Raw genomic sequence first — 20,579 nt, 5'->3', positions numbered from 1 at the left:
ATGTCTACAAACCTTTGAGCATAACTCCTTTTCTTACTTCCCAAAATGTGTTAAATATGTCACTCAACTAGATAAACAAGTGAATTTGTTCCCTTTATCTCTTTTTGGATCTGGATGGAATGAATAGGAGGAACAAGAGGGAATGACTAGGGAAATCACATAGCATTTGTTATCCATCAAGAGAATAAGTATAACATCTTGGGTATACTGATAAGAACAGTGCAATTGCTGTTTTCCAATTAGGAAAATCTTATAAAAGAAGATTCTTATTTCCTTCCCACGTAAACTGCAAACTCTGCTTATTGAGTGACCATGTTGGACACTTGTTTTTTAATTACACGTTACAGAAGTCAAAAAGTATTTCTTGTTGATTTCATAAACTGAGCTGCTTATGAAATGTAGGAATCCCTAAGGGTTTGTTTGAAGGACAGGGGAAAGGTACCTCTTAGAAAAGAATTATTGGAAATGGTGTGCTATTTAGGAACTGGGTGTGAACCCACTTTAAGCCAGATAAGGCATAGCTTTTCTGCTCCCTGTAAGTAAACAAATGTCATTTTATTGTGAAAATAAATGTGTTGTGATTACATCAGATCCCAAACTTTTTAATGTCCTCTTGGGAGGCAACAGCCAGTTACTTGGTTCCATTTTTTTAAAAGGTGGAGGGGGGCAAACTAAAGCATAAGTTAAAATCGTAGGAAACATGCATCCCCGAGAAGGCCCAGTCCTAAGTAGATTAGATGTAGTAGAGAAACTTCTTCTTAACGGCTCCTCTTTTAGCTACTAGCAGATTCTTCCACAAGGCCAGGAAAGGTGCCCTATTATTGACCCAGCCCTCTCACTTATCCCTGCCTGACTCTTGAGAGAGAATCAGATTCATTTCACATATACTCAGATCACTCTAGAAAGACTTCCTTTTGAAGTGTGTATGTGTTTTTATATATGTGTGTTATTAACTTTCTTTTTTTAATACAGAGCAGAAAAACAAAGCTGCTGATAATATCACCCAGACAACCCTGTTGACTTTTTTTTTAAAGACAATATAAGTGTTAAGTTAGAAAATACAGAATACAACAAGGTAAAACATGAAAAGTTTAAAAGACTCCCCCCACCACCTTCAGAAAAATGTATGCATTTTTCTGAAGAGAAGGTCCATAATTTTCATCAGATTTTCAATGGGGACGTATGACCCCAAAGAATCACTGTTGTGAAGTATCAGTGAATCATTATATTATCTCTGAAAGTGAAAATATCTGTTAGAGGTAGCATGATGTAGACGACAGGTCATAGACTTTGGCATCAGGCAGATGCAGGGTCAGATCCCAGTTCTTTACTTTGTACATGTGCGAATTTGGGTGACTTACTTAACTTCTCTGAGCCTCAGTTTCTTCATCTGTAAAATATAGCTAATACCTAAACTAATAGGTTTATTATAAGGATAAAAGGAAATACTGTGTGTAAAGTGCCTAGCACATAGAGGTATTCAATAAATATTAGTGATGTTTTCCCCTGCCCTCTCCCCATCTCATGAACAAAATTGCACTTATCATAAAAGAGGACTTTTATAGATATAAGACCTTTGAGATTCTTCAATGTTAGGGCTTCTAAAGTACTATGGCATGTGATGAGGGAAAGATGTTGTGGGGGAGGGGTGAGCAAAAGGTCATTTGCTACCATTATAAGTGACAGCAATAGGATCTCTGCAGATCAAGGTAATGTTTGCCTAGTTTTTCTCCTGTTTCTAATTCTTCTCAACCCTTTCTTGCTCCTGAGGCAGAAACTAAAAGTCCGTGATGAGCCACCAGAAGAGATCTGTACCTGCTCTCAATTAGGAAACATATTATCCCAGCATCTGGGAAGTCCTTTGACCAATCCTCTTGGCTTTATGGGTATCAATGGAGACCTGAATACCCTGATGGAGAATGGCACCCTATCCAGGGAAGGAGGCCTCCGAGCTCAGATGGATCAAGTAAAAAGCCAGTGTGCAGACCTCCACCATAACTGTTGTGAGATTGTGGGCAGCCTTAGGGCCATAAATATCTCTGGGGATGTGGGCATCTCTGGAGGGACAGGCATCTCTGAGGCCATGGGCATCTCTGGAGACATGAGCACCTTTGAGGCTACGGGCTTCTCCGAAGACTTAGGAATCTGTGGGGCCATGGACATCTCTGAGGCCACTGGCATCTCTGGAAACTTGGGTATTTCTGAGGCCAGGGGTTTCTCTGGGGACATGGGCATCTTGGGGGACACAGGCATCTCCAAGGCCAGCACCAAGGAGGCAGACTACTCCAAGCATCAGTGAGTTAGTTACTCATCTTCCATGCTAGGTATACCTACAGCAGCTACAATGATTCTTGTCCCAGAGAGGGCTATGCTGCTTTTCCAATTGGTTTAAGTGGGTGAAGCCAGGGCACCCCTCTCCCCACTTAAGTCTGGAAGGGAATTACTTTACTGATTAAGTGACCAATATGTTCATATTAAGCAGTACAGAGTGTAGGCAAGAGAAATAATATGTTATTGTTCTAAAATGGGATTTAACTGTAGAAATGTTGCCTCTCAGCTGAGACACATATTAAGCTGGTTCTACTGTCTGTTTTCCTTAATGATCGACCTGCCCTATTTTCTATCCTCACTGCTGTAATGTGAAAGTGAAGTGGAAATATTGTCACAATGGTCAATAATGACCCTTTTGAGGGTATGGAGAGATGGTATACAGCAGGTAACTGTGAATTGCAGAATAAATTAAAAGAAAATTTTACTTTCAGGTATGCTTAGTCATGGGATGTTAGCTAACATTATTGCCAATGGAGACATACAATATTTTCCTGAGAAGGAAATCAAAATGATGCTTAATTGTTAGCATGAGTGCATGGGTGCTTGGTGGTTTGAAACATGTAAGGAAAGTTTTCTTAAGTTACAACACTTGCTTTCCCCAACCCACACCCCAGCTAGGTCTTGTTATAATACTTAGCCAATTCCTTTTTTCATAGATAGCCCATAGGTAAACTTGAATCCACTACAGTCTAAAATTATAAATTTCAAATTAATGGGGTTTGAATTAGTAACATTAATTGCATCAGTTCAGGAAGTAACTGAAAATCTCAGTGCTTCAGACTCAGACTGAGACATGGTCTGTGTGCCCATCTGGGTTTGTGCAAAATAGGACCCTTTTTAGGTCTTCTTTTTATGAAGACAAGTGGTTTTGCTTATCTAGATATCACATGAGGTTTGTAGATTTTTTAGACACAATTGTCACTACTTTTAAATCTAGTAGGTTTATCACCTTGTGCTAATGTACAGTTTTGAAAAAAGTCCATTCTGATAGCAGATCCAGATACTTCTGGGGAAAAGGATGTATTTTTATTTAAACACCAGTTTTTCTCCTAGGGGTTGATACACTTGATGGGTTTTTCATCTGTCCTATTGGATATTCAGTCATGATTTTGCTACTTCCACATACTGAGAGTAGGATAGGCCTCAGTCAGTTTGGGTCATGCTCTGTATATTCTCAGCAATTCCAGAACTCTTAATGCCAACAGAATCCAGGTGTTCACCCAAAATCTGTTCCAAATACTCTATATTTGGCTTAAGCTAAAACATTAGATGACTTAAAGAGGCATCCCTTGATTATCACATCCAGTTGTGCACATAGAAATCTCTAAAGGATTACCTCATTAGGTGCTTTCCTTTGAAAGAAAGAGGTGCCTTTTAAGGGTTTAATTTAAATATAGGAGAGGAGTGCCAGGATAGCTCCTTGATTTCTTATCTCTAGCTGTAAACTGTAGACCCAAAACATCCTCTTTAGTGGAAGAACTCTAAATCATTTTGGTTGTCTTTTTTTATATGTAAGCAGGAGTCATTTTTCTATTTACTTCCTCTTGGTAAATTTTTTGTTTTTGAATAACTCCTAATTTATTTGGGTCTTTCCCATTAATAAATAAGGGCCATATTTTACTTACATATTCTTGATAGCTGCCTTGATCTTATAATTTTAAAGCATCAAGACGATTTCCTTTTTTTTTAATCTCTCTGGTCCTCCTCTTTCCATGCTTTAGTCCTTGCTTTATATAACCTAAATTATCAGATGTTGCCAGTTGTCATTTGACTTCTTTTGGGGAAAAAAATGGGGTTTGTGCACACCATTTTAATCTGGAGGCTACAACTACTCCTGGCTTTGTGAAGGAAGTTGCCAAAAAGGATGATGGTACCAATCTGCCTCCAGTGAGCCATTCTGGATCTTGCTCCCAGATCTTTCTCCCATATCTCAATCTGTATTTTGCAGTTTATTAACTAGCATGATGTTCTGGATAGAGTGTGTTTAGTTTTCAGGGAAGCTGAAAGTAAAAAGGTAAATGGCAAGACGTAGTAGTTTTTGCAAATTCTATAAAAAACTAAAGAGTCTTGATTTATTCCTAAAGGTCTGTACAGGGACAGTACACAGTACCTAATCTTATGTCTTAGATCAAAAACAAAATTAGTCAATAGTGAAAGGAAGGTCTTTTCAATATAATTCTAAACTAAGAAGTAGTAAACCACAACCCTGGTATTTCCAAAAGCGAAAACAACATTTTTAAAAGACTGGATTATTTTGTTAATTATCTAAGGCCATGGGATCAATCTCAGTCTCAAAATCTGTGAGGTCAATTTGTTTGGTCTTTGATATTTTTATTCCCCAACATGCTACATTATTGCTTACGTATAAAATATACAGAACTTAAAAAATAAACTGCATGAAAATCAACTATTTATTCTCAACACCAAACACCTTTTAGTTTTACAGTTGAATTTAAAAATCTGAGAGAAGAAAAAGATGGAATCCAGGTATTTACACACTATTAAAAGCAGATTAGCTATCTATAGGTAGGAGCCCAGCAATAGTGAGGAGACTCTTTAAGGCAAGTTGCCAGGAATACTAGAAAAGATGATCTATTAATGGCTTTCACTTCATACTCTGATATAGCACCTATCCTGTGAAAGAAATGTGACTCCCTTCACCCACTGTCCTACCTTTCCAGTTCCCCAAGCAGAAATTCCATTCTCATGTGACTACTCTACTTAAATAGGAAGGCATTTAACCACCTGCCACTGTCATCCACTAATCTGACCTCTGCCTACTTTCTACACAGGTTTCACAGGCCTGGGGTTACTGCTTATCTTTTCTATGCATGAGGCAGGCTCTGTTCCTGTGCTTGTGACCATGCTCAGATTCTACTGTGGCCACCGTTTTAAAAATTCATTAATTATTTACTTAGTTTATGGAATGACAGATTTATCACAGTAATAAATAAAACAATTTTAAGTAACAAATAACAGCTAACAGTTTGACGTTTTAAAGAATAAATTCACGAATAAGGTTTGCTTTATGAAAGAAAACCTGAAACTCTATATAGAACTAACTACAAGAATCTAAAGCTTATGGTGCATATATTAGACATGTGTATCTTTGGAAAGTACCCTTAGAAATTATGTTCAATTACCAGCAAGTCAGTTGTCATTGCCTGCCAACATGCATGAAACACCTTTTGTCTAAGATACCCCTCACACTTCACTGGAAGTGAGACCTTTCTCAGAACACTTCCAGCCAAAAGGAATCCAAGTCTTTTTAAGAGGTGCTTTTCAAACCTAATTGGTAACTATTTAAGCTTGGTCTTAATTTAGTAGAAAGAGAAGTTTAATAACTAAAGATGATCATGTCAGTTCTTTGTTACATACTGGCTTTTATTAAACACCCAACTCTTCTTGATGGTAATTAGGCTTTGATATACTATTGGGAAATCTTTCTATGAGAGTATTTCATTAAGTGTCCTTTTTCTAAACAATTGTGTAGGGTAATGTAAATTACCTTTATGTTAAAATATCCTTCTCAAAAGGGGTTTACTGTAGTCCAGATTGGTTTATACCTAGGAAGATAATTCTCACTTTATTAATTTCCAATGTGTATGATTTAGTGATATCTAAACCAAATCTTTACCCCACCTTTAGGCGTCTCACTCTGAGAATTCTTTGTATGATACAGACAGATATGATTCCAACCAAATCTGGTTGCTTTATTCTAAGTGCCAAATCTAAACCTGCCTTTTTATGTACACATTTAAAAACAAATAGAAAGACAAGGCTTAAGCCTTACATGTTATTCCTTTTTTTTTTTTTTTAAATATACTGTGAAGAAATGGTTGAGCTGTCAGGCAAAAACAGACAAATGGAAAGATGTGAGGTCATAACGGACTCTTGTTTTCTTGTCCTTTTAAAAGCAGTTGTGATTTCAAAGTATTTGGTGGTGGCATAGAAACTTTTCCAAAGCAAAAAACAAAAGCAAAAAACTTACTTTTCAAGCCCTATAAAACATGTCTTCTCTGATTCCCTGGCTGTGATACTGACAGTCTTTGCCTTCCCCTTAAATAGGAAGTACTAGTATTGTCACCAGTCTTGGCAGCCCATGTCTCCTTTACATGTCAATGCAAGTAAAAGCATGTTACATTCTCTGCGATTTGTGACTGTTTTCACAAAAGAGAAGTGTGCTTTGAAAGCAGCTGTCTCCATGCACACGTATGTTTATCATGGCACTATTCACAATAGCAAAGACTTGGAACCAAGCCAAATGTCCAACAATGATAGACTGGATTAAGAAAATGTGGCACATATACACCATGGAATACTATGCAGCCATAAAAAATGATGAGTTCATGTCCTTTGTAGGGACATGGAGGAAGCTGGAAACCATCATTCTCAGTAAACTATTGCAAGGACAAAAAACCAAACATCACATGTTCTCACTCATAGTTCGAAATTGAACAATGAGAACACATGGACACAGGAAGGGGAACATCACACACCGGGGCCTGTTGTGGGGTCGGGAGGGGGGAGGGATAGCATTAGTAGATATACCTAATGTTAAATGACAAGTTAATGGGTGCAACACACCAACATGGCATATATATACATATGTAACAAACCTGCACGTTGTGCACATGTACCCTAAAACTTAAATAATAATAATAATAATAATAATAAAGAACGTATTACAAAAAAGCAAAAATAAAAAAGCAGCTGTCTCATTTAGACCCATGGGTCTTGCAGGAGCTGAACAAAAATATGCTTGGAAGTTGGCATGTGTGAAACCAGTGGCTTCCATATTAAGTCTGGTGTCCTGTCTCTTGGTGCTTTTTAAAGCATTGGGGGTAACCTAAAAGCTTTTTTCTCTTCCAAAGCTTTATTAACCCTTCAACCATTTTCATGGCTTTGTACTCTTAACTTTTTAGAGGGCTCTACACCAGCCTTTACAGAATCCCAGTTGTGGAGAAGGAGGTGGGAAGGGTCGGAGGAAGAGAGTAATACAGAAATATACCTGGCCAGTTCAACAAAAAAAGTATATACCTATCCATGATTACCAGCATTCCGGTTGTTTAAAATTTCATGTGCTCCTTGAGATTAAATTGTTCACAATAAGGTCCAAAAGTCTTTTCCAAGTGGTACTGGGACTAATATATTTTCTTTTTTAAGGCTTTTACACTGGTAGAAACTGTTTCCTTAAGAATGCTGTAAGTTGTGTATTTTCTTTGTCAACATTTTTCTCTGTTGTGATATGTAGTCCTGGGTTTTCTCTTCTTTTAGAGAGTGAAGGATGACGGGTGGTATTCTCTCCCCTTAATATATCCCTGAGGCAGATCAGTCCTTATCTCTCTTTTGCTTCTTTTGCTGAAGCAACACTGGATTTCTCACCTGTCAGGTGAGAAACATACACCAAAGTCATAGATAATCAGTGTTCAAAGACCCATGTCCTCTGGTCCCAATTCACATGCATTTGGCCATACCAGTTCACATAAAGTGCCGCCAAGTCTCCACTTCACTTGCATTTGCAGACAGGGTGGTGTCTTCATTTTGTGAATGCCAATGAGAATGCAGAGCACATATTCTGTTTCTGAAGCAGAGCATGTTGTATATTATAGTTTGACAATGCCTCTGGCTTAGGAACAGCTAACAAGTTCAGTCCTTTTGGAATATTACTCATAGTATAGCTATTTGTGTGTGTGTGTGTATGTGTGTGTGTGTGTCTTTGTATGTGTGTGTATGTGTGTATGTGTGTGTGTTTACTAGAACTTTAGTAGCATCTGGTCTCATAGGTTATTTGGGCATTCAGATGAAGAAGATTTGTCCCAGAAATTAGAAACTCTTTTAGTGCTAAGCCTCTTACTTTGATATTGTCTACCTAAGTTTAATGAGTACTTTGGGACATGCCAAGCCAGAGATACAAACCAAAGTGAAGCAATTGGCCTTTTCTCTGGGATATATTATCAGGCAGCTTTAAAAGTAAGATTCAAGTATATGACCAGTGTTATCTGTAATATGTTAATGTCAGCCACATACCTGCATGAAGATCATGCAACTGATGTATAATTCAGAATTGAACCATATAGGTTCTTTGAGAACCTGACTTTTTATTAGCTCCAGGTTTACAGACTGACACTGTCACAGCAGCTCAAGTCTGAACTTGCCAAGGTACAACAGTGTGAATGATTGACTTTAATTCCCTGTCATGTGTTTTCTTGAGCCTGTTACACCACTGCGGTATGGATGTGTGACCCAGTGACAATGTTCACTGCCAGTTTTGTCCAGTGCCACAGAGATCATTGGCCCTCTACTGCAGTTGTGTTACAATTTGCAAATGTTTGGATGATACCATGTTTTTTATCCAAAATTAAAAACCTTCAGTCTTTTGCATGTGTGAGGTTACTGTGTATTAGCTACAAATAAAAGAAAAGATGGCATACCTCCAAAAATGGTACGCTGACCTAGCCTCAACAGATGAACCACAGGTAGGTTAAAATACTCTCTGTTGATGTTAAAATAAGACAAGAAAGGTATCAGGGCACCTGGTTCTGAAGAGCACTGTCAGTGACCAGCTGTGAGGGCAAGACTGACACCAACTTAACTCACAAAAGAGCGCTGACAGTATACCAGTTTGTTCATTCACATTGGGGACAGACCTGTTTACAGACCAAGCTCTTCATCCTCTTTCAGGGCCTTCTCTCCTGCCCCCACTGCCCCCTCTCCCAGCAAGAATTCTCACTCATGAACTTGGGGGTTATTTCCTCCAGGCCTCAAAAGAGCTTCCCTCTCTGGGGACTATGTGATCTGGGCCTCTAGTGGGTAGAACACAGAGAGACCTGCGTTCTAGTCCTGGCTCTGCCATTCACTGGCCCAGTGGTTTTGGGCAAGTCATTTTCTCTCTCTCAGCCTTAGACGTCTTATCTATAAAATGGGAATGATAATTGTACCTACCACACAGGGTCGTTGTGCAAGTTAACAGAGCTAACATGTAAAGTACTACCTGGTAAAGTCCCTGGCACATAAAAACAGTCAAAATGCATTAGTCAGCCTCCTCCTACTTTCAGCCCTGATGCTGCTGATTACACTGACAAGTTCTCACTCTTATGCTTCTTTTTTCAACTCTATTCAGCCCCTTCCTACTCTTGACATATTGTCTTTAGACAGTCAGATTATAATATAATATATTATGCTAAATTAACCAATAAATCTTTGTTCATTATAGAATGTTTTTAAAATATCGAGAACCAAAAAAGAAGACATCATAATTTTTCTATGCAGGGAGAAATCTACATGCAGAGAACAAAATAGGACTGTACTGTTCACTCTTATGTAATAGTCTCACTTAATTTTGAACATCTTTCCATTTCTATAAATATAGGTTTATTTTGCTATTTTAATGGCCACATAGTATCTCACTATATGAGCTATAGTTTATTCAACCACCCTCCTATTGTTAAACACGCTACAGCCTTCTTCTATATCAAATTTCAATCTTGCCTTTCTGAGCTATACCCTATTTTCATTGGTTAGAATTCAGCAACCTGCTTTCTAATTTGAGGTAACCGCCTTCCCTGAGGTGACCTATACAGATGGGCAATTTCATCTATTCTGGTAGGATTTTTTTTTTAACCAACAAACTCTGTATTAGTCCTTTCTCCCATTGCTATAAAGAAATACCTGAGAGTGAGTAATTTATCAAGAAAAGAGGTTTAATTGGCTCACAGTTCCGCAGGCTGTCCAGGAAGCATGGTGCTGGCATCTGCTTGGCTTCTGAGGAGGCCTCGGGAAAACTTACAATCAGGGCATAAGGCAAAGTGGGAGTGAGGCATCTCACATGGCTGGAGCAGGAGCAGGAGAGTGAAGAGGGAGGTGCTACACACTTTTAAACAACCAGATCTCACAAGAACTCACTATCAGGAGAACAACACCAAGTGGATGATGCTAAACCATTAATGAAGGATCCCCACCTCCAACACCGGGGATTACAATTGAACATGAGATTTGGGTGAGAACGCAGATCCAAACCATATCAAACCCTAAGGGTAATTTGAGCTCTAAATTTTCATGGTACTTTGTACAGAACATAAGCCTGATCTTGGAATTTATTCACTCTGCAGTCCCAAGGTAATGCACTGTGTTAGCTGTGGCTGAGGGTGTGGCAAGCTGGGCACTCTGAAATCAACTATGTTCACAGCCTCCTGTCATTCAGTAAAGGCCTAGTTTCACAGGAGAGAGGGTGTCAAAGGAAGCCCCTAAATGAGAAAGCACTTCTGGATTAGTCAGCCCCCTGACTTACTGTGCTTCCTTATTTGCAAAACAGGAATAATCTCTACCCTGCCAGTCTCATGCTGTGATTGTGACAACCAAGGGAAATTGCAATTTTGGAAATTTGGAAGTACTTTTCAAATATAAATTGGTATTATTAGTTTCAATCTTCAAATCCTGTCCAACTGAACTAGAACTACATATAGAAGTAAGGAACAAAATCAAGAATTAATGGAGTATGCTTTTGGCCTTTGGGAGGAAAATGCTACTTGGGTATATACGCAAGGCACAGCACAATTGAAAGGCTACCTTGTTTCTCTAGGCCTCTGTTACCTTATATTTAAGACAGGTGGTTTGAACTAGGTGATTTCTAGGAAAAGACTGAATACCTATTGAGTGGTTCATCTGTGCCAGGTCTTGGGCTGGGAGCTTTAAATATATGTTGTGTGGATGAAATAACTGAAGTCCTGTTCAAAGTCACCAAGCTAGTATGTAGGCTACTGAAACAAAAGACTGACTAAAATATTGTCTATCTTGAGAATTTCATACTCTAAAACCCTATTGATTGATTGGACTTCCAGTCCAGACAAGACAGTGTAGATTCATTTCTCACTATTCCTTCCCACTAAGTACAACCATAAGGCCTGGAAATAACATAAGTGGCAACCAAAGGAGAACTCTGAAAGGTGGTATGAAGGAGAGCTGTTTTGGGATCCCAGGGCTGGAGTAACAACACAGCAGCAAGATGTTTTATGTCCTGTCACCCAACAAGGTGGCAGTCCAGGCTGGGTATTTCTTGACCCCCAGCCTAACAAAAGAAGGCAGCCCAGGTAGGCTTATTCTTCCCCTAGATCAAGCAGGATTCCCTCCAACAAGAGGTGAGCCTGACAGCATCATCAAGGGAGATTAATCAAGACATCAAGAACTCCCGCATTCCCCACTAACAATAAGCAGCCAGGCGAAGGGCTCTCCATCTCTACCCTTTCCTACTCAGAGACATGGGCAACCAGGAGACATCAGCAAAAGAGGCCCTGCCACAAGTGCTTATCCCAGGACGACCACTTCATCTCCACAGCCAGATGCGGACCCTGTCAAAACAAGGGACTAGGCAGGGAAGCCTCTTTGTCACTGCAAGTCTGAAAGTTCTATGCCCAACTGAGAGACATTGGGCAACAGGCCTAGGGAAACCATTTCTGCTCCCCTCAGGCAGCACAAGCAGAAAACAGGAGGAACCCCAGTGGCAACAGACAAACCAATCAGACCAAAACAGCACCAAAAAGCTTTCAAAAACAACTTCCCTGGAATGATAGCTGACAAAAGTAGGAGAGGATCTGCATGCTACGGCTAGACAAGATGACTGCCTGCTAAAATAGAAAGTTTAAATAGAGACTCCTAACAGAATAGACAAAATGTCCAGGATATAATAGAAAACTCACAATTTAAGTAAGAAAAGACAATCGAGTAACGTTGACACTGAGATAAATCAGATGTTGGAATTACTAGGATTTTAAAACTGCTATCATAAAAAGATTCAAAAAGGAATAAAAAATCCTTTGAAACAAATGAAAAAATGGAAAATTTCAGCAAAGAAATAAAAGTTATTTTTAAACAGAACCAAATGAGGATGGGCACGGTGGCTCACACCTGTAATCCCAGCACTTTGGGAGGCCGAGGTAGGTGGATCACCTGAGGTCAGGAGTTAGAGACCAGCCTGACCAATTTGGTGAAACCCCATCTCTACTAAAAGTACAAAAATTAGCCGGGTGTGGTGGTGTGCGCCTGTAGTCCCAGCTACTCAGGAGGCTGAGACAGGAGATTTGCTTGAACCCAAGAGGCAGATGTTGCAGTGACCCAAGATCATGCCAGTGCTCTCCAGCCTGGGTGACAGAACGAGACTCCATCAAAAGAAAAAAAAAAGAGAACCAAATGAAAGTGGGGCATGGTCCCCTGATTGCTTGAGCCCAGGAGTTTGAGACCAGCCTGGGCAACATGGTGAAACCCCCCTTCTCTACAGAAAATACAAAAATTAACTGGGCATGTTGGTGTGAGCCTGTAGTCCTAGCTACTCGGGAAGCTGTGGTGGGAGGATCACTTGAGCTGAGGAGGTTGAGGCTACAGTGAGCTGTGATCGCACCACTACACTCCAGCCTGGGTGACAGAGTGAGGCCTTGACTCAAAAAAAAAAAAAAAGGAACCAAATGAAATGGAAATAGTACAAGTGAAAGATGCAATAATGTTACAGTAGGTAACTAATCAGGTATGAGCAGGGCAGGACAGGGCTCCCCCCCACACACACCAGGAGTGTTGGGTGACCTTCAGCTGATGGTCAAGTGGTTAACAGTTTCTCTAAAGTAATAATTGTTCACAGCCGGTGCCAGGGAAAGGCACTCTCCTAATAGCTAGAAAACACCTAAAACTGATCAGCAGCTTCCCAATAAAATCCTGGAAGTATGCCAGCATATAAAGCCCCAAGTCAAGAGGTCAAGCTGTGCACTTGGTTGTTCAAGTCACCAACTTGGCTCTCTTCTAAGTTGTACTTTCCTTCTTTCCTTTCCTTTTTTTCCTTACTGTTCTAAAGCTTCTTAAATAAACTTCCACTCCTGCTCTGAAACTTGCCTTGGTCTCTGCTTCTGCTTTATGCCCCCTCAGTCAAATTCTTTCTACTGAGGAAGACTGAAGTTGCTGCAGACCCATTCGAATATGCCACTGGTAACTTGGGATAACTTGGATCTCCTCCACCAGTAACAATAACAAGAGAAACAAAAAACTCACTGGATGAGCTCCTAGTAGAATGGTGATAACAGATAAGATAACAGATAAGAGAATCAGTGAACTTGAGGATATATAAATGGAATTTACCCAGTCTTATAAAAGGAGAAAACAAAAAAAAATCAAGCATCAGGGTCTTGTGTAATCAAAAAATAATTAAATTTAAATTTAAAAACCATTCATATATTTGGAGTTCAAGAAAGGAGGAAGAGAGCAGGGCTGAAAGAGTCTTTGAAGAAATAATGGCCGAAAAATTTCCAAATTTAGTGAAAGATACAAACCTATAGATTCAAGAAGCTGAGCAAACCCTAAAGGGAGCAAACCACCAAAAGACTCACACCAGGATACATGATAATTAAACTTCTGACAACTAAAAAGAAAGAAAATTATTGAAAACACCCAGAGAAAGATGATGTATTATTGACAGGAGAATATCAAATGAAAGTGGATTTCTCATGTGAAACTGAAAGCCAGAAAAAAAAAAATGGGACAAAAGTTTTTAACTGCTGACAGGAAACAAACAAAAAACTATCAGCTTCAAATTGCATTATCAGTTAAACTATCTTTCAGGAATAAATGGGAAATAAAGATATCCTCAGTTGAAGGAAAACTAAAAGAATTTGTTGCTTGCAGACCTACTCTTAGAGATTGGCTAAATGAAATTCTTCAAACAGAAAGGAAATAATGAAAGAAGAAAAAATAAAGTATCAGGAAAGAAGAGGAACAATAGAGAAGAAATATGGGTATGTACAATGACTTATTCTCCTAAGTTTTATAGATCAAACTTGATTATTAAATTGTAACACCATCTGGTATGCAAGACAATGGCATTTTAAAAGTGAATAAATAAAGGGACCTAAATGGATGTAAGGTTTCCACACTTCACAGAGTGGTAAATCGTTAATACTCAGAGGCTAAGTCACACAGATATGTTTTAATACCCTGAGTAGCCACTACAAAACTATACAAAGACATATATTCAGAAGCACTATAAATAAATCTAAATGAAATCCTTCAAATGTTCAAGTAACGCACAGGACATTGAGAACAAGAACCAAAGGAAATAAATAGAAAACAAATACTAAAATGTCTGACTTAAGTGCTAAAATACCAACAACTACCTTAAATGTATATGGTCTAAATACACCAATCAAAAGACAGATGCGTAGAAATCATTTCAAATTTAACAACATAGGTAGATCAAAATTAAGAGTGGGAAAACATTGCCTATATTAATATCTAATAAAATATACTTTAGAGCAAAAAAGTTATTAGAGGGATATAACATAATGATTATAGGATCACTCTATCAGAGTGGCATAATAATCTTAAATGTGTACAAACCAGAATCTCAAAATACATAAAAGAAAAACTAGTGAAATGAGAGAGAGAAACCCACAATTATATTTGGGGACTCCAACATTCACCTCTCACCAGCTTATAAAACTATTAGGTAGAAAATCATCAAGAATATAGAACTGAAAGGCCAGGCATGCTGGCTCACACCTGTGATCCCAGCACTTTGAGAGGTCAAGGCAAAAGGATTGTCTGTGGCCAGGAGCCAGGAGTTTGAGACCAGTCTGGGCAATATAGCAAGACCCTGTCTACAAAAAGTAACAAAATTTGCTGGGTATGGTGGCACATGCCTGTAGTTCCAGCTAGTGGGGCGGCTGAGGTGGGAGGATCACATGAGTCCAGGAGTTTGAGGCTGCAGTGAACTGTGATCATACCAGTGCCTTCCAGGCTGAGTGACAGAGACCCTGTCTCTTAAAGAATATAGAAGTGAAAAATACAGTCACCCAACACAATCTAATTGACATATATTGAGTACTACACTCAGCAGCAGCATAGATATTCAAGCTCAGATAGAGCATATACAAAGAAAAAAAGACCATATCCTGGCCCTAAAACAAGCCTCAACAAATCGAAAGTAAGTGTAATCATTACAGACTGTGCATTATGACCACAATGTAAAACAACTAGAAATTAAAAATGAAAAGATAGTAATAAAACTCTCTGGACACTTTGACAACATGTTTCTAAATAGTCCATGGGACAAATAGGAAGTCTCAAAGAAAATTTAAAAACACACCATAAACCTTCCTCTGTCCAGTCTAGCATGTAAAGAGCTTGGAACTCATCACTCCCATCCAAATAACAAGAAAAGAGCTAACAGTCTAAAAATTAACAACTTTTCTTAAATCTGTCAGAGTTCACAGGACAAACTGCTACCCTCAAAATTAGAGACAGACAGGTAAATACAGAAGAACCACAATTTACCAAACAGAGCAGAAATCCATGAGCAGAACGCTCCAACAGGAATCAGTACAAGAGTAGGGAAAACTTAAATTGAACAATTATTGGAGGCTCAGTGTGGACAAATTTAAGAATTAAAACAACAACAGCAAAAAACAAAGAAACCCTCCAGGAGACCATCTTAGGGATGACTCCATTGTTTTGTGAGCATCTTCACCAAGAGCACTACCAGATTCTCACAGTGGAAAAGAAAATTCCATTTTGAAAGTAACCATTTTGAAATACACCAAGGTTTCTGTTCTTAAGAAGGCCTGACATCAAACTACTTCACTGGAACGTAACTGGCTTGAGTTTTGCCACAGTCTAATTGAACTGGGAGAAGAGTAATACCCACCTCCAGTCCTCTCTAGCCTTCCACATGTGGGGGAGGAAAATACTTAGCCTTTCTGTCTCAACACAGCAGGTGGAGAAGTATAAAAAACATTCCTGAAAGTCACAGCCCTGGGGCATAAGCCCACTAAAACACTGTGACCCAATCATGGGACAATAGAACATCTCCATTCCCTCCATATCTTACCACCACATCAGTTAGGCTCCTGCATAATAACAGGGTAATATATCTGAAAGAATTTAGAAGAATTATGATTAATATACTTAGGGGACCAACGAAGAAAATGGACAGTGTGCAAGAACATAAGAATGAAAACGAATGTGAAGTACCTCTTCAAGGAGAACTACAAACCACTGCTCAATGAAATAAAAGAGGATACAAACAAATGGAAGAACATTCCATGCTCATGGGTAGGAAGAATCAATATCGTGAAAATGGCCATATTGCCCAAGGTAATTTATAGATTCAATGCCATCCCCATCAAGCTACCAATGACTTTCTTCACAGAATTGGAAAAAACTATTTTCAAGTTCATATGGAACCAAAAAAGAGCCCTCATCTCCAAGTCAATCCTAAGCCAAAAGAACAAAGCTGGAGGCATCATGCTACCTGACTTCAAACTATACCACAAGGCTACAGTAACCAAAACAGCATGGTGCTGGTACCAAAACAGAGATATAGATCAATGGAACAGAACAGAGCCCTCAGAAATAATGCCGCATATCTACAACTATCTGATCTTTGACAAACCTGACAAAAACAAGCAATGGGGAAAGGATTCCCTATTTAATAAATGGTGCTGGGAAAACTGGCTAGCCATATGTAGAAAGCTGAAACTGGATCCCTTCCTTACACCTTATACAAAAATCAATTCAAGATGGATTAAAGACTTAAACGTTAGACCTAAAACCATAAAAACCCTAGAAGAAAACCTAGGCATTACCATTCAGGACACAGGCATGGGCAAGGACTTCATGTCTAAAACACCAAAAGCAATGGCAACAAAAGCCAAAATTGACAAATGAGATCTAATTAAACTAAAGAGCTTCTGCACAGCAAAAGAAACTACCATCAGAGTGAACAGGCAACCCACAAAATGGGAGAAAATTTTCGCAACCTACTCATCTGACAAAGGGCTAATATCCAGAATCTACAATGAACTCAAACAAATTTACAAGAAAAAAACAACCCCATCAAAAAGTGGGCAAAGGACATGAGCAGACACTTCTCAAAAGAAGACATTTATGCAGCCAAAAAACACATGAAAAAATGCTCACCATCACTGGCCATCAGAGAAATGCAAATCAAAACCACAATGAGATATCATCTCACACCAGTTAGAATGGCAATCATTAAAAAGTCAGGAAACAACACATGCTGGAGAGGATGTGGAGAAATAGGAACACTTTTACACTGTTGGTGGGACTGTAAACTAGTTCAACCATTGTGGAAGTCAGTGTGGTGATTCCTCAGGGATCTAGAACTAGAAATACCATTTGACCCAGCCATCCCATTACTGGGTATAGACCCAAAGGACTATAAATCATGCCGCTATGAAGACACATGCACACGTATGTTTATTGTGGCACTATTCACAATAGCAAAGACTTGGAACGAAGCCAAATGTCCAACAATGATAGACTGGATTAAGAAAATGTGGCACATATACACCATGGATACTATTCAGCCATAAAAAATGATGAGTTCATGTCCTTTGTAGGGACATGGATGAAATTGGAAATCATCATTCTCAGTAAACTATCGCAAGAACAAAAAACCAAACACCGCATATTCTTACTCATAGGTGGGAATTGAACAATGAGAAAACATGGACACAGGAAGGGGAACATCACACTCTGGGGACTGTTGTGGGGTGGGGGCAGAGGGGAGGGATAGCATTGGGAGATACACCTAATGCTAGATGATGAGTTAGTGGGTGCAGCGCACCAGCATGTCACATGTATACATATGTAACTAACCTGCATATTGTGCACATGTACCCTAAAACTTAAAGTATAATAATAAAAAAAAGAATGAAAACTAAATGCTACAAATCAAATGTAATAGAAATGAAGAATGGCTTTGATGGGCTCACCAATAGACTATTAGGCTGAGCATGGCCAAGGAAAAAGAAAATCCGTGAGTTTAAAGAAATGTTAATAGAACCCTCCTAAGCTGAAATGCAACAAGAAAAAAAATGGAAAGACATAACAATATCCAAGAAATGTGGGACAATTAGAAAAGGTGTAACATAACTTTATGTAGTGTAGCATAACATTACATAAAGATGTAATGACAATACCAGAAGAAGGAGAAAGAGAAAAATGAAGAGAAGAAAAATTTGAAGCAATAATGACTGAGAATTTCCCAAAGGTAATTATAGACACCAAACCACAGATCTAGGAAGCTCAAAGAACTCCAAGAAGAATAAATACCCAAAACTCCATACCTAGGCATATCATATTCAAACTGCAGAAAATCAAAGACAAAGAAAAAATCTTGAAAGGAGCTTTAGAGGGGGAAGAAAACTTAAATTTAGAGTAGCAAGGATAAGAATTACATTGGACTTCTCAGAGCCATGCCAGAAGGAAGGTAGTGAAGCAAAAATTTAAAGCATCAAAGGTAGAAAAGCCCCAATCTAGAAATTTGTGTCCAGTGAAATTTTCCTTCAAAAGTTAAAAACTTAAAGAAGAATGGTGAACTAGGAAGATTCAAGCCATCTTTCCCCCATAAAACACATTAAAAAGAAACTACTAAAAACTATATAACTCTATAGGAGTTCTGGAAATCAGTCAGAGATCAATAGAAACCAAGCAAATGCCCAATGAAGAAAAAGTCACATTCAAAAAGCTAGGAAATTTCATGACATTGTTACTTGCCTTTGACCCACACCTTGCTGGTGTTACATGCTTTTGGGGAAGAGGTGGCTCAGTCCCCAGCTCTCCTTCAAACCAGAGAGAGAAGAGTAGACCTAATTTTCCATGTTCTAACCTGTCTGAGGGCAACCTGACGGATTGATTTCTGTCACCTAAAATGGAGCTTAGATGGCCAAAATTGATACGGCCCAGATCTCAAGCTAAGAAAAGTCACGAGAAGCAGTGAGTACAGCTCATGAAAACCGCAGGGGGACTATAGACCCACAGACCCCAAGGGCAGGAGATTATTGGTAGGGGAATACAATTTAACTGCCATGTCCCCAAAAAGAAGCAGCAGTGAGACTCGTAGGGAAACTAAGACACATAAAATTTGATTATATGTGGAGAAATTGGAGAAAAAGAGCTCAGGGGAAATACAGGCTGAGAAAAGGCCTGCAAAGGCTGGGATTGCCTGGGCCAATCCCAAGGACAAAAATGTACCCTGCTAAGTAATAAAAGTCTATCCCTGCAAGGAGCCATTCTGCAAAGACTGGAAAAAGTGGCTGGGATTTTTTTTTTTCAAATGCCTAATTTTCGAAAAATATATAGCAAGTCATAGAAAAAAACACAAAAGCATAGTCTATTTATAGAAACAAAGTAAATCTACAGAAATCATCCAAAAAGAGACATTAGGCATCAAATGTACTAGATAAAGACTTTAACACACTTCCTTAAATATGTGAAAAGAACTCATTCTCAGCAAACTATCGCCAGGACAAAAAACCAAACACCGCATGTTCTCACTCATAGGTGGGAATTGAACAATGAGAACACATGGACACAGGAAGGGGAACATCACACTCCGGGGACTGTTGTGGGGTGGGACGGGGGGCAGAGGGATAGCATTAGGAGATATACCTAATGCTAAATGACGAGTTAATGGGTGTAGCACACCAACATGGCACATGTATACATATGTAACAAACCTGCACATTGTGCACATGTACCCTAAAACTTAAAGTATAATAATAATAAATTTTTTTTAAAAAAAAGCAAACAGTATGTGAGCAAAATTTTAAAAATCACTGAAAGGTAGAAATTATTTTTTTAAATTGTGGGCTAAAAAATACAAAAACTGCATTGAAATACTTGCTAGAGTGGTTCAACATCAGACTCTAATAGACAGAAGAAAGAATCAGAGAACTTGGAGACAGGTCATTTAAAGTTGTCAAATCTGAGGAGCAAAAATTTTAAAAGAATGAAGAAAAGTGAACAGAGTCTAATGGATTAATGAGACACCATGAAGGAGACAAAAGTAAATAAATAAATAAAACACCTTATAAAATTTCCAGAAGAAGAGAAAGGAAAAGGGTCAAGGAGATTATTTGAAGAAATAATGTCCAAAGCCCTCCCAAATTTGAGGAAAGAAATGAATATGTAAATATAAGAAGTTCAACAAATTCCAAGTAGGATTTAGCCAATGAGACTCACACCAAGACAATGACATTATTATCAAATTGTTGGATGAGAAAAATCTTGAAAAGAGGAAGAGAAAAGCAATTCATCACATACAAGGTATTCTCAATAAGATCATCAGTTTGTTTCTCAGCAGAAACCTTCAAGACCAGAAGACAGAAAATTCATACATTTAAAGTGCTGAAAGAAAAAAAAGTACCCTGAAAATTGAGAATTCTATATCTGGCAAAACTGTCCTTCAA

General features: G+C 38.7%; 1 protein-coding gene and 1 long non-coding RNA gene across 3 annotated transcripts in view; one reads left to right on the top strand and one right to left on the bottom strand.

Annotated features, from left to right (window-relative positions):
* MTMR8 (myotubularin related protein 8) overlaps positions 1 to 14,080 on the top strand; it is a 134,851-nt gene extending 120,771 nt beyond the window's left edge. Inside the window, exon 14 of the mRNA XM_003816924.5 lies at positions 1,775 to 14,080. Coding sequence (XP_003816972.1) covers positions 1,775 to 2,299 — 525 coding nt within the window. The 3' untranslated portion in view covers positions 2,300 to 14,080. The remainder of the gene's footprint in view (positions 1 to 1,774) is intronic.
* The window catches only part of LOC117977762 (uncharacterized), a 177,410-nt gene that overhangs the window by 113,729 nt on the left and 43,102 nt on the right, over positions 1 to 20,579 (bottom strand). The gene's annotated exons all lie outside the window — the stretch shown is intronic.

Source organism: Pan paniscus, chromosome X (assembly GCF_029289425.2).
Source record: "Pan paniscus chromosome X, NHGRI_mPanPan1-v2.0_pri, whole genome shotgun sequence".
Classification (NCBI taxonomy): Eukaryota; Metazoa; Chordata; class Mammalia; order Primates; family Hominidae; genus Pan; species Pan paniscus.
This window is presented reverse-complemented; position numbering and strand designations above follow the sequence as displayed.